General features: G+C 41.3%; 1 protein-coding gene across 1 annotated transcript in view; it reads right to left on the reverse strand.

Moving 5' to 3' along the window:
* Positions 1-15,373, reverse strand: part of adipor2 (adiponectin receptor 2) — a 36,540-nt gene that overhangs the window by 2,593 nt on the left and 18,574 nt on the right. The window contains exons 3-7 of the mRNA XM_072672909.1: positions 6,511-6,666; positions 3,641-3,812; positions 1,709-1,895; positions 977-1,164; positions 555-748 (exon numbers count right to left, since the gene is read on the reverse strand). Coding sequence (XP_072529010.1) covers positions 555-748; positions 977-1,164; positions 1,709-1,895; positions 3,641-3,812; positions 6,511-6,666 — 897 coding nt within the window. The remainder of the gene's footprint in view (positions 1-554; positions 749-976; positions 1,165-1,708; positions 1,896-3,640; positions 3,813-6,510; positions 6,667-15,373) is intronic.

A 15,373-nucleotide genomic window follows, 5' to 3' on the forward strand; every position in this document is an offset into this window, starting at 1 on the left:
CTTATAGCCAGTTTTAATATACAGCCATATAATTCCCATTTTATAGTTTTAATATACAGCCACATAAACCCCATTTTATAGTCTACACCTTTATACAGTTTTTAAGGCAATATAAGCCCACGTTTAAATTATATTTTCTGGTTTAATATATGGCAATTAGAGGCCCATATTTACTACATACTTTTGTCATTTTATTTTAACATAAGGCCATCTATAAGGCTAGGCCCAAGACAAGGAGAGGTAGTATATAAATATACAAGTATGTATGTATGTATGTATATCATACAGACACACATTCTACTGTTTACCAGCCTGCAGCAGAGCAGGAGATACAGAGTCATTTATTAACAACAGATTTGTTAGCAGCCATTTCTTCTACCTTCATAATTAACAAGCTGAAAGTCATTAGGCCTCTTCATTTTGACAGGATTAGCGGTTATAATTACTTAACCTAACTCTCATTAATGACATTTGGAAAAAAATCCTGCTGCTACGCCTCTGTACTGTTTGGATTACTTTGTAAGCCATGTATCATCGAGTCTATGTGCACTCACCCAAATGTCACATTTGCCAGGAAAGAATCTCTCTGGAATGCGTGCGGCGTAAAGGCAGGCCCCGGTGATGTAGAGAGCAGCCATGAGGAGGAGCCAGCCCATCTGGCCCATGGTGGTGGCCCTCAGGAAGCCCTCAGTGATCACAAAGTGCAGGGTAGGAACTACTCCACTCAACCCCAGACCTACAAACACACCTTAAATACACAGCAAAGATCAGAAATTAGAGTCATGCACTCTCTCACAGCTGACCTATGGTATTGGTCTATGACTAAAGACAAGTCAATGCTTTATCCACAGACAAGCTTAACCCGACAGACAGATCATCTGAGACTAAACTAAAGGAGATTCTGCTGTCCTAAGAGTAGATCACAGATTCTAAAACAAAAGTTTTAGAACATAGTTATAGAAATCAGAGAGCTTACCCGCCCTGACTCCTCGATACTGTGGCGTGGCAAAGAAGTCACACTGTGAAACTGTGATGGCTGCGAGGCCCAGGACACACACTACTATTAGGTAGATGAAGCAGGGCTGAGGGGAGCAGTAGAAGGAATAGTAGAGCCAAGGGACAAAACTACCCATGATCAGGAACGCTATACCAGAGTAGTCCAACCTAAAGCAAAACAGAGAGGCAGGCTATGAAGGTCATGTTCTGTTTCTCCACCATTATAAAAAGAATACATTTATGCATTTAAAAAAAATAAATAAAATAGGGCTAGTTAAACTGCTGGATTTCATATATTGCACATGGCATAATGGCTAAACATGACGACGTGATGAAGAGGTCAAGACTGGGTGAGATACACTCTTCCAGTGTATGGCAATGAAACCTTTTTGCATGTAATAAACACAATATTTCACTAGTTTTATACTAGATACTAATTTGTATCTTCTTAATGACCACATTTTAGGGACAAGACCGAAGATACAATGCTCAGGAGATTGTACTAAGAAGTTCATTCCACAATCATTGCAAAACGGTTCCCATACACAGTGTACAACAGAGTTCCTTTAACTGTTTTACATTTTATACAGACGTTACACGTTTTTCCAAAGATACTGCGAACGGTTCCGAATTTGATTCAGCTTAAATGGAATTCGCTTAGAGCGAGGGCGTCTTTGTGTGTGTGGCTGCAAAATATACAGTGGATACTAACTTTGAGAATATACGGGAGACGCCCTCTGAATGGCAGTACACGGTGTGGAACAGCCAAGAGAAAGACAGGCAGAGGATTGCTCCCAGGAAGAACATGCCAATCACGATCTTCTCCTGAAACGGCGCCACGAACGACATGTTGGGTCTGAACATGTAAACTATGCCCAGACACAGAAAGAACAGGCATCCTAAAACACAAAAAGAAAGCAAGGTTAGGAGTGAGTGAGTGAGGGAAGACCGAACAAACACATTTTGAGTGGTGTGTGGCTGTGAGAATTGATTCATTGATTTTGTGTGCATGTGAGTAATGGCAATTGTGTGCAGGCAATGTTTAGAGTGCTTATGGAGAGTATTGAGTTGCTGAATGAATAGAAGATCAGTCACTATAGTGATCGACGAGTGTCTGGCTTGGATGAATAAATAAAGACATACTTCCCACTACCTTTAGAGTGTAAACACGGCTCATGACATTTGTATCTAAATTAGATCAGCCTTTAAGTGTCACGGAGACAGATGAACATTTGGTCATCACAGTTTTGTTGCAGCTACACTACTACTATGTCTAAATGTCTGTAGACACCCCTTCTAATGAATACATTTAGATACTTTTTAAGGTTGCAGCCATTGCTGACACAGATGTGTAAATACACACAGACACAGACAGCTCGTCTAATCCCTGTTTTACTAATAGAACAGGAACTCTCTGGAGCAGATAAATAAGAACCTATTGGCACCATGCCTAATGCCAGGCGTGGGCTAGAGGGGTATAAAGCCCCCCAGCATTGAGCTGTGGAGCAGTGCAACTGTGTTCTCTGGAATGATGGATGCTGCTCCATCCTATACTTTTGGGATGAGTTGGGGAGGTGGGGTGGAGACCATCCAATATCCTGACCTCACTAAAGCTTTTGTCATTGAATGCAACCAGATCCTCACAGCAGTGTTCCAAAATCTAGTCAAAAGCCATCCTTGTACAGTACAGACAGTTACGCCAACAAAAGCAGGATAAACTGTAAACTTTTTTTTAAACCCCCTTGATTATAGAAGAAACAATGAATTAGCATGTGTCCCAATACTTTTGTCACACAGTGTATGTGATTAACTAAAGGACTTTTGAAGCGCAAAGTGTAGATCAATATCTGCATGATGCCATGATAATACATTATCTATCTAATCTCTCTATCGTCCACTAGATGGCAGCTGTGCCTCAAGTGACACAGATATGAATACTTTTGACTTTTAATATATTATTTCAACTCATGAAATCATGGCGGATTTGACGAGGATGGCGTGTCAGCGGTTTTAGGTGTGCATGTGTGTAAACAAATTAAACATGCTAACATTTACACTTTACTGCTTAACACGCACTATAGGCTGTTTTAACTATAGTTGTACTACCTTAAGGGGGACTATAAGGAAAACAAACTGTAACTTGCATGACTGTCTGTTCAAATTAAATAAAAACAAATCTGGGTTAGCCTTAAGTCCTGAAAACGTCTATCAAAATATCACATGATTCACAAACAGCACAAATTCTAAAGCCAGTGAGCGTGACGAGAATTTCACATATCCTTTCTCGTTTCCAGGGTTTTAAACACACACTGCTGTTTAATGGTCATCCTCTGTATGTAAACAGAGCTTTTAATTGTCAAGCTCCACAACAATGTCCCAAAGAGCATCACAACACAGCACGCCCCATTAAATTCATTACTGGTGATTACAGCGAAGACGCAGCTTTGTGTCTTGATTGAGTGTACGTGAGAGCAAGTCACTGCATCCTGCAGAGGAAGGCTGTTTACTCTAGAGTGGGACGTTAAACAGCTGGGCCACTATGCCACCACCAAGTCCTGGTGCTTCACGTACTTAAGAGTCAGAACATGTCCAAAATCTGCAAGGTAAGGTGTACTGTGTTCAGGGCTATGCACATGTGTCTTACCCAGCAGGTGGGTCCAGATGTTGCCCGTTTCTGTGTGGATTCTGAAGATGCTCTTGAAGCACGCTCTGAATGAGGGCATTGGTGGCCTGTGCCCGTGCAAGAGGAAATCGTTGTCCTTCAGCCAGTCCGGCAGCACGTCGTGAGGAATGACACGCCATCTGCCCTCCCACATCTTGGTCAAAGAAAAAACAGAAAAAGGTCATTTCCAGTGCAGAATAGTACCATGACCTGAAACAAGTAAGATACAGTGGTCAGTGGAACCAATATGATCAACAAGCAAGGAGATGGTGTTAATGTTATGACTGATCAGTGTAAGACAAGAAATAAAGGAACAAATAAAGAACAATAAGTGAGTGAGTGAGGGAATTGAAGAGTGGAAACGAGAGGGATATGTATGCTGCAGTAATCAGTGTGAAGGCCTTGGCAAACTTTAAATATCTTACAAACCATAGGCAATTCTTAATGAACAGGCTGTTCTCTGCATAAGCTGGCGTGAATTCTCACAGAATAAAGAGTACAATCAGCCTCACATGCTGTAAACTGCACCAAGAAAGCGTTCCGCTTCTCTTCTCCCCTGAACATATCCATAAAAACAGAATGTTCTCTTATGGGAACACCGGTCTGAATGTTCAGTGACCGACCAATAACAGCCAGTGCCCCATGTTGTTTGGTTTCTTTGAGATTAACAGCAAAATTGATACAAGTCTCTGGCAGCATGTGAAAGGGTGAGGACAAAAAGTTTCTTTGTGTGCAAAAGTTGAACAAATCTGCAATATGTTCCACAGTCTGCTGACCTGAAGAAGTAGGGAAAAGGTGGTAAATGGTACTTCTGAACTTCAACAGCTCACTGATGTTAAAGTCTGAAGTTTTAGTAGTTCTAAATTGAAGGTGGGAAATATGGTGATATTATCATATTGTGATCAATTTTATCATCAAAAAACAAAAATTATGAACGTTTCATGAAAATGTCTTTACATATCATAATATTTTGACCATATTGTCCACCCAACTCAATATCTCTGCACTAAATGTGTTCTAAAAAGGTCACTGAAGTTATTAAGGATCTACACCAGGCATATTTTACTGGCTTGAGTGTTGGTGGTTTTTAAGGCCCAATAAATAAATAAATACATTTTCAAATGTTTTTTTTTGTACTTTAAAAAAGTTAAGATAAAAAAAATAAAAAAATAATAATAATTAAATATTTTCTCCCTAATGGCGGCTGTAATATAATACTCCTCTGCTATTTTGCAGGGAAAGCTGACCAGGCAAAAGGTACAGCCCCCACACTTTGGGGTTAGCTGCTATGCAGTGTTACAACTAAGCCAAGAAAAACAATCAGGAAAGTCCAAATAAAAAAAAAAAAGTATTAATTTTTTTTTTAGGACATGTTTACCCATAGACTCATCGCAATCTTCGCAATATATTTCCAGGGTTTTAAACACACACTGCTTGTAATTCTGAAGCTCCATAGCAATGTTCTAAAGAGCATTACAACAGAGCACACCCTATTAAGTTCACTACTGGTGATCACAGCAGGACGTGATTTGGTCTTGATTGAGTATACGTGAGCGCAGAGTCACTGCACATTGCAGAGGCAGGCTGTTTACTCTGGAGTGGTACTATGGATGAAAACACAAATATAAGAATTTGCATTAATTGTCTTGATATTAGATTTTCTACTTCATCGAAAATAAATGTACCACGTTCGACAGAGCCGGTTTTCACTAATTATATATGCATGGTTTTATGTTGGAAAGCTCATTTATCTCAAACAACACAGAACTGTAGGGAACCAATTGTGCATGTATAAATTAACCACTTTGTACAGACTCTCAAAACTAGCCCGGTTGTAGCTTGGAGGCAAGTTGGGTAATGTTTGTACACACTTACACTTACTGTGGAATTGTCCTACTTTGTTTCCAGCATCTACCGTTTATCAACAAGGTCACAGTAAGCAGAAGAATCGGTTTAAAGGGGACTATGCTGGTTGCTTTTATATATATAAAAAAAATTGTATAGGTTGTGCCTTGCTCTCCACTACCTAAGTTTAAAAAAAAAAAAAAAAAAAAGCTCGCCATGTCATACCATGGCGGACCTCTTAGTATATATCATTTTTGTCTAGCACAGTGTGCCACAGTGACATGATTTTCTTTCTTTTTTTTTTTTATAGTTATCAGAAAAAGGAAAGCACAGAAGTTGCTGAACAAGTGTGAGTCATCATCGGGAGTGATTAATGTGGTAATTGAAGGCCTGCGGAGAGCAATTTGAGCACAAGCGCTGGCTCGCTGGAAACCGGGTTTCTCACAGGCGCATGTCTCAACAGTATAGTCTTTAATAGACCAGAGTTCAGATGGCACGGAGTGAATCTTCCCCAAAGAGTTTGCTTTTAACGCCGAATCACTTTTCCTTCAGACGAGGGGAAAAGTCTGAAAAAAAGAGGAAGCTTTTCACAAGCACAAAGCAGAAGGAAAAGTCCCTCCCTACAGCTCGCCTATCGATAGAACCGTGAGGCGCTTGCAGACGAGAGACGAGTCTTTGTTGGCTAGGGTTTAAAGCCTGCTCTCCATGCTGGTAGACTCCAGCTCCAGCTGTCTGGCTGCAACTGATATATGGCTTCGATGCATGCTTGTGATGAGGTCTTAGTATCTGTAGTTATGAGTGTGCCATTTGGGCTCCCTGCAGTGGAGTAGTGCATGTGTGTTTGTTTATAAAACACGCTTAAAAGTGAGAAGCACACTTGGGCTTGTTCAGAGAGCAGCCTGCATGTTAACAAGGCCTCAGCTGTTGAGAAGAGTGTAGCATACTGTATGTGCATGCAAAGCCTTTAACAAGCATGCTGTGTTTTTTTGTGTGACATGCTGACAAACCTTGTGCACAAACTCCTCCATCTTTTCCATGGCGTGGTGGGCTTGCAGCAGCGGAGTCATCCCCATGAAGCCTTCGTCCGAGCTCTTCTCCTCCCCTTCTGCACCCTCTTTTCTCTCCTTGCCATCATTATGTACCGTTCTTCGAACAGGAACGCTCTGAAAAGACAGACACACACAAGAAGGAAGAGTCAGTTCTGTACTTGTGAAGAACATCACATGGTCTGGCTATGGTACACTCTTAAAGAAATGGTACTACAAATGCTTCTTTGAATGATGCCATAGAAGAAACAGCTTTGGATCCATAGAGAAGCGTGTTTGTAAGTGTAGATGTGTGGAGTAGGGGTGTAGGAAAGCATGGATATCAAAATTTTGCATATCAATTCTCTGAAACACAGTATTGATTATTAATGTATATATATATATATATATATATATATATATATATATATATATATATATATATATATATATATATATATATATATATATTCACAATCTATGTCCTTGCTGACAGTATCACAATATACGGAATCGGAACCCCTGTCTCAAAATGCATATCGCATCTCCAGGTCTTTGCCAAAACACAGCCAGGAGGCACGTGCATGGATGCTGGCCTGCATGCACACACACAAAACCACTAATTAATATTGCATTGATTGGGATGACCTCGCCTTATGGCATTTTCCAGACACCCTGTGCTTTAAAGGCAATGGTATCCCAGCTCCCTCTAGTTTATCTCCCAGCAACAGCTACTGCACACTATTACAGTACCAATTAACACTGGAACAGCACAAACGGGCAAATAAACTGCATATCTATGTTACATACACAAAGCAGTTGGGCACACACGCATCACTGTCCACGAGCTGATATCGGTTTATGGAGGAAGCCTGTGTGAAGAGGCCCTTTGTTTTGTTGGCTCTGCTGGTGTGCTGGACAAAGCACAGTGCAACACGCTGAGCATTCTCACAGAGATCTCAGGTGAATAAATAGTAAGTAGGTTGCCTGTAGCAGATCTGGGGCGTAAGAAGCTGTCCACAGTTGGTGGACAATGGCACCTCTGCACTCCTGTTCTGCTACGAAAGTAGCTGGTGGTAAAACTAGAGTGAGTGAGGGACAGTGAGAAAGCATGGGAGAGAGAGGGGGGAGCGAGAGAGAGGAGATAGATGAGTGAAAGTAGGTGTTGTGGAGTGGGACAGGTTAATGAGGTGTTCTTAAGCAGATCAGGCTTGGCCTGCAGGCTGTGGTGCATCTTATTAATCAGGGTTGACAGAAGTAATTCTTTAGTGCTGGAAAGTACCTCCTACCACCAATTAAACTTGCAAACACACACCCACAGAAACACACAACGGGCCTGGGCCCAGGACGTTCCATCCCCAATAAACACATACTACAAACTGTAGGGTCATTATTTAGTGGATCTTACTGATCAAATGCTGTGGGGTTTATTGTAGAGATGGAAAAATCAGTTGGATATGTATTAGTATCGGGCCATCAGCCAAAATATGCGATCTGCAACCTGCAGATATTGCTCTAACTAGCCAATCAGATCACATTAATGAGTTAAAGAATTACAGCAGCTCTATGCAAGGATCATTGGGCACAGGGCACTGAAGCTTAAACGCTAGACAGAACTATGGCCACACCAACAACTATGTACGTGGTTGGTGTGGCGCAACAGATAACACCACTGAGCTAAAACACCATGTGGGAGACTGGGGTTCGATTCCCGGTCTGGGTGACTGTGCTGCGCTACACCAATAGGAGTCCTTGGAGTCCTAACACTACACTGTCCCACCTCTGTAAGTCGCTCTGGATAAGGGCGTCTGCTAAATGCCATAAATGTAAATGTAACTATGGTGCTCGCTGAGTAAAGACTAGTACTCTGCGGGTAGTGGTCCATCACTCAGCCCAGTACAGTAAGAAGTAGGACACAGCAAAGACAACAAACACCACTTACCACCCAAAACAGCACTGCAGAGCAGACCACATTTAACCACCACCAGAAGTACAGCAGCAACAGCAAACCAATGGTGTCCAAAGCGATGGCGCTGCACTTTAAGCTCCACTGTATAGTTTTGTATGTGAATGCACAGACATTCACACAATTTTAAAATGTAGTACTTTATGATTCCATAAAGTACTGATTGTACTGAAAGATGACCGGTAAGAAATATTGCACCAATAAACACTGATCGGTCCAGCACTAGTTAAAGGCATGTTTGTTTATGTCTTTAATGTAAAGTTTTGGTTGGAAACAAAAGGTTTAGATTCTTAAAAGTTACCAAACAATTATCCAATTTTGCTTTTTCGTTTGAACTGTTGCATAGTTAAAAAGATCATCTTCCACCTACATGATATTCCCAAACAGCATAATGTACTCTGCTTACAAGACGCAGAGAAGCTGGTGCATGCATTCATAACATCAAGATTGCATTACTGTAATGCCCTACTGGTTGGAAGTTGCAAAAAAGTTCCAACTACTTACAAATGCAGCTGCTAGCGTGCTTATTAGGGCTCAAACATTTTACCACATTAGTCCTTGTGTTTTCCCCTTCCTTTCTGTTTTAAAGGCTCTTCTTTGCATCGATTCATCCTCACCTCACTGCATGACTATGCTTGTGACTGCATATCTGCATGGAATTCATCGTCTTTATTTTTCTTGATTCAGCATTGTTTTATCGTTGTTATTTCTTGTTTTGCTTATTATTGTGCTGTCCGGTGCAGACCAGAGGAGGATAGGTTCCCCTTTTGAGTCTTGGTTCCTCTCAAGGTTTCTTGCTGAGGGAGTTCTGAGGGTGTTTTTCCTTGCCACTGTTGCCACTAGCTTCCTTAAAAGACACTCGGACCATCTTGCCATCTTGGCAGAGCCAAGTAAACAATCCTATTTGTTGGGACTTCATAAGAAGGACTCGAAAACCTTGTATGTTATTAGGACCTCTAACGTAATTAGAGCATCACTGCAGGCCCTATTGATGATGTGATAATGAGCACAACGATATTAGCTTTTTGATAACTTTAACATTAGAATTTAATGTGTTTCTTAATATTCATGCTAATTGTTGTTGCTGCAAATGTGTTACAAAATTATGTCTTATGTTTAAATAAAAATAAAAAAAGACCGTATTAGTAAAAAGGGTGGGAGGTGGATAAGCAATAAGCCAGTAGGTGGTTATCATCTTCACCAGTGACTTCTCTACACATAAACCTTGCTTGCATTTGGTTGGTCCCGATATTGTAGGTTAACCCAGTTTCCCTGCAAAGTGAGAACGTTTTTGTCGTCCCCCCCCACCACACACCTGCATCTGCAAGATTATATCTCCAAAAGAGCCATAAAAACAAAGCTGTAGCTAAGAGAATGACACTGTTGACCTTGAAAGTCTCCTATGCTGGAAATGCTGGAAGTGGTCAGTATTTCAGTCCCAACACAAGCTGCAGGGTTACAACTGAATGAGCAGGCAAGCTCAGCACCTTCATTGGACAGAGACCACTGAGCCGGACACCACAGAGAGGGGAAAATAAACAATACCCCCCAAAAAACAACACAGGACAAAGCAATGACAGTACATTACAAATGCTTCTGTTTATAGCTCGATCAAATGGACTCCTTACGGGAACACTCTTCCGTCAGCCACAGCGCGGCCCAGTCATCTAATTATAACCACAACACGCCGATAGACAGCCAAGCACACCCACCCTCAATACAACAACAACAACAAAAAAAAAGTGCTTCAGTGTCCTTCTTAATGCTTTTCAGTGGGCTCGGTAATGCTGAACACTATTCCATAAATAGACCCACTTGAAGGGGTCCTCAGAAGCAATCTATGAATAGTCCAGTGTACAACAACACAATCGCACAACTGTGGATGGATTTCTGGAGCCAGGGGGAGCGTGGTAATGGACTGTATTATTCATGAGGAGGGGTCACATGTGGTGAACTTTTAGGAAAGGGCCACAACTTTTCCATTTTAGTTCCCAAAAGAGTTTGAAACGTCCGCGTTTAGTGCTGGCGAGGATCATGTACACGTCCTTCTCAAAATAGAGCTGCACAACCAGCCACTGTTTTACAAGTGCAGAGTCAGACTAAATCGCTCAGCGTTTCAACCCCAGCAGTTATAGTATAGCCATCTGTGGTCTGGACTCGCAGTTGGCCATGATCTAAGTGGGTGGGAAAGATGGCTTAGTTCTTTGGCACTGTTGAGATTACAGGGCAATGGCACTGAACTGAGGGTGCATATTAGAGTAATGCTATCCAGCTGAGGGTCTCTTTAAGTCAAGAATAGAGAGCTGAGGAGTTACTGCTCTTCTAAAACTTGGCTACATGTCATATAGAAGCTCTCCCTGGTCTGCATCAAGTAACAACACAACAGAAGGAAAAATAGGCATTTCTCACAAAAAGTGCTGATGTAAGATTTGCTTTTACCTCACCTCTAAATACCTATATGGCCAGGGGGAGGTGATCTCTGGGGCTTTGTGAGGTCACTGTGTCTATGCTCACAACAGCGGTTATAAGTGCTAAGAAAGTAATCTTTTAGTAAAAAGCAATTTACAACACCTTCAGTGGAGCCCTAAAGACCTGAATCCTTCAGTAGTCAGCAGTACTCAATTTAACTACTTAATTTCCCTAGGACACTGCCATTTCCACTGTGGCAACTCAGCAAGTTTTGTCCTGTGTACATTTTAGTCCTGCAGGTCACTGAAGCTTCTTAAATGTGAAGTCAAAAATATATGTAATAAATAAATTAAAAAAATAAAAACCTCAGAAGTCGAAGCTGGGAATGATGTCACACCTGAGTTGACTGTGTCCCACTTACACATTCAGATCACTCAGAGTTCAGAGTTTTCCAAAACTGGTCCGACAATCTTTTACAGGTGCTTTATGGTGAATCTCATCAAAACAGGTCTTACTTTCAACGTCCCAGGTTAGCATTGTTGGCGATACCAGTTGACAAATGCATTATGCAGTATTTTGCACCTCCAAACACCATAGAAATATGCCCCCAGATAGAAGCTGGCGACTTCCAACTGAGACAAATACACAGACGTGCTAATAAACTGTATAGCTTTTATAATACTACTGCTTTCAGTACTGCTGACGTGCAATGCGGCCATCTTGTCTATCCCAGTTCAAATGAAACGCAGCAGAAGTCTGCTATAAAACTATTATACAACTTTACCAACTACTCAAACTGTACTCTGCTACTGTCCAAGAAGCTTAACTGACCTCATTAGACAAAGCCTTTTGAGTTGTTTAGGGCATTTTGTTGAGGTAGCCACTCTAGGATTCGTGTTCTTACTTTACTAACGACCCTGTATGTTTTGGGTATGAAACACTTGTAAGACCACAGGACGGGATCTGAAAATTAGCCCCATTAGGCTGGTTGAAATAGTCTCAAACAAGGAAAGGTTTTTTTTTAACACAGAGAACTATACAACTCTTCATTTGCCTTACTGAATGGAAGAGTCTGAGACCTGGGCTGGAAAGGAGTCCACATCAATATTTTAAGCTGACGCAACGTTTTAACATGTTTTTTTTTTTCTTCATTTTTGGTCTCCAAAAAGGTATTTTAGGTCACGCTTTTCCACATTACCACTTCGTAACTGTCCATGGGGTCAGTCTATTCTGCTCCATTCAAAGCCACAGTTTAAAAAAAAAAACAAGTCAAGACTACTGACCAAATGCACCGAAAGTATGAGAGAACCTGGAATAATCACGAAACAAAAAGGGTGGTTTGTACACTAGGCAAAATTTCAGAGGCATACCACAGCGTGTGTGTAATATATAATATATATATATATATATATATATATATATATATATATATATATAAATGCAATCAAATGTGACAAATAGAGTCAGTTTGCATAGATGTGACTTCACAAGCATTTTTGCATGCACCCATTGTTTCGAAATTTAATCACTGAATCATCCTGAATTAGCTTAAGCTTTCTTCTGGCAACGGCAGCCAATCACCACACCACACCACACAGGAAACGCAATATACACAGACCACAAAAAAAAGGCCATTGTTTAGTCATGTTAAAAACACAGAGCTGAAGCCAGCACTCATGCTGCAGTGGCCAGCGTGTCAGGTTTACTGGCCAAGCAACGCATGAGGTGTGGCTCTCAATTTGAGGGGACCTTACCAGTCAGTAAGAGGAGCTGGCCAGGCTCTGAGGAAAGACTAGGTCAGGATCTATAATGCATGACTAACCCATTTCCCATGGCCGCCAGCAAAACACTGCTCTGCGTAGAAGTGTTCTGTGTATGTACGAGTCTGCAAGTCTCCGACAGCACAGCGTTTAAGTGTCTCAGGGGTCTGCTTGAGAGCTCAAACCTTGCTGCTCTACAGTATGTATGCGTACATTAAATGTGTCGGATTAGATGTGTGATGCCATGGCTAACTTCTTTAAATTATATCGCAGTGCTAATATATGGGGCTATCTATAGCTCAAGTATTCATCATGCCCTCTTCCTCAGTGTTGTGGTGCGTGGTGTGTGCGCGCTTGTGTGTGTGCATGCAAGCAGCTGTGGATTCTGTCGAGACTCCTCGTGCCTCAGAGGATCAGCAGATGGACGGCTCTTTGAGAAAAGAAGTTCAATTTGCCAACAAGGAGGCCACTGTGGGGAAATGGAGGGGCGCTAGCTAGATAAAGCATATGTGCTGGTGAAGGAAAGACCCAGACCTATAAGGCCCTTCGTATCTGTGTGTAAAAAGCGTGTGTATTAAAGATAATGCATGTTTATGAGTCGAGGATGTTCAAGTATGAGTTGCGCCTTATCACTGTCCTAACTAAAACTGGTGAGTCACCTGAAAGCATAAAGCCATGAAGATATAGGGTTTCCAAAAAAAAAAAAAAAAAAAAAAAAAAAGCTTCTAAGCATAGACTGTGACCTTTGTCCTGTCTCGTAAGATCACAGCATACACATTGAACTGACTAGAATAACTCCTTCCAGTCTCAAAATGGGTAAAAAGTCAGAAAGCAGTGCAAGAATAAACATTTCAAAACAAACAGTACTGGAATCCGCAAGCTAACTCTCCAGCATGTTTAATACATACCGGCAAAAGTGTTATTTAAATTAAAAAATTTAAATAAAAAAAAATTTAAAAATTTAAAATCATGTATACATTTTTTTTGCATGAGATCAGAATTCTAGGGATACAGATAAACCGGTCGTTTGGCCACGTGTTCGCGTAGATAAATGAAACGTAACTGTTCACATACTTGCCTATATGCTACGCATGTTACTGGAGGCTTCCACTAGAGGGCGGAACAGAGAACACTAATCTGGACATCCCTACTGTGACACTTTACTAAGGGATCAGTATTAAGTCTATGTGGTGACCTGGCCAGTACCTTAGTACCCTTGAACTTTAATGGCTGTTTACCACAAATACAGCCCGTGCTGTATGAGATACAAAAAAAAAAAAAAAGAAAAAAAAAGCCATGACCCAATTATCAAGAGGCAGCAGATTCAAGGCTGGGACAATCGTCCTTGTTCTCTCTGGGTGGGTAGAACGGCCCTCCTTCTTCCTCAATTACAGAAACGCTAGCAGGTGTGTATTTCCATCAGCCAATGTAACAGAACCAATGTTTTCCTCCAAGCGCGTTCAGTGGAAGCCTGCTGTGGGCCATGCTATTTATTCGCTGCGCAAGCACATTGTCCAGTTGCCCTGTAGGCTTCAGTAGATAAACCTCAGAAATCAATAAAAGAACCTTATAAGCAACTTAAAAATCAATTATTTTGCCCCGACAACCAAACTGTTTTAATGACCTCCTGAAAGACCAGACAAAATGACACTGTACTGGGTGTAGATCAGCAAAGTGTAGTAAAGAAATGCATTCAAGCAAGAATGTAAGTGAACCTTTTGAGTGTTGTTTTTTTCAGTGTATATCTGCTTATTGGAGCTACATTAATACACAATGGCTTTAAGTCAGTCTGTTGCACTCATTGGCTTCTGCATGACTCAGCTTTAATACTCTGGCCACCTGTTCTAGAGAGACTTCCAAGGCATCCAAACAGTATTAAAAGACATACTAGGAGCCTTATTGGCTTTGCTTAATCCTTTCTTTTTGTTGTTAAATTGTTTTAGATGATATAAACTGAATAGAAAACACAACTAAAACAGAAACCTCACACTGTTTCCCATCACAGCCATTTTGTACAGTAAGGACAGAAAAACTGTAATTGGACAGTCAGGTCAGGCATTAAAATAGCAATAAGGCCTCGGTAGGGGACCAGTACGAGACTCATCTGTCCAGGGGTCCGTTGTAAGATTAGCTTGAGTACAGGTCATATTATGGGGGAACGTGGAGGGCAGATTAGAATCAGACTTCTTAATGATGATCACCTGTATCAGCTATAAGCTACTTTACACTGAAACACTCCATACTGCTCAAAGTCAAGGCTAGAACACATCCGGGTGTGATGTGCTGACTGAAAAGAACTGCAGTGTTTAGAATTGTGACATCAGTGGGGAAAGGAAAATGCTTACAGGGTGACGCACTCTCTTTAGCTAAATTAGGGAAGCACTGATGAGGGAATTGAAATGATGATGCCAATATATCCATTTATGTACGCATCTGCAGATACATAAACACCCCTACACATTTTGCTCTTCCTTTATAATATGGCTCAAATATAAAGAGCTGTCCAATGCTGATTATTGCTAACTTAAGCAAACGTTTGGCAACACTGATCCTGGAGCCTCCCCGGGATCATTCAGCACAAGGCAGGAACACCTCTGGACAGGGTGCCAGTCAATTGCAGGGTATCACACAACCTAGGGCAATTTAGCACAAGGAACCAGAGCACGGACACAGGGAGAACACACCAAACCTACAAAGCGACCAGAGTGAG

The sequence above is a fragment of the Salminus brasiliensis genome, chromosome 2 (genome assembly GCF_030463535.1).
Source record: "Salminus brasiliensis chromosome 2, fSalBra1.hap2, whole genome shotgun sequence".
Taxonomy (NCBI): Eukaryota; Metazoa; Chordata; class Actinopteri; order Characiformes; family Bryconidae; genus Salminus; species Salminus brasiliensis.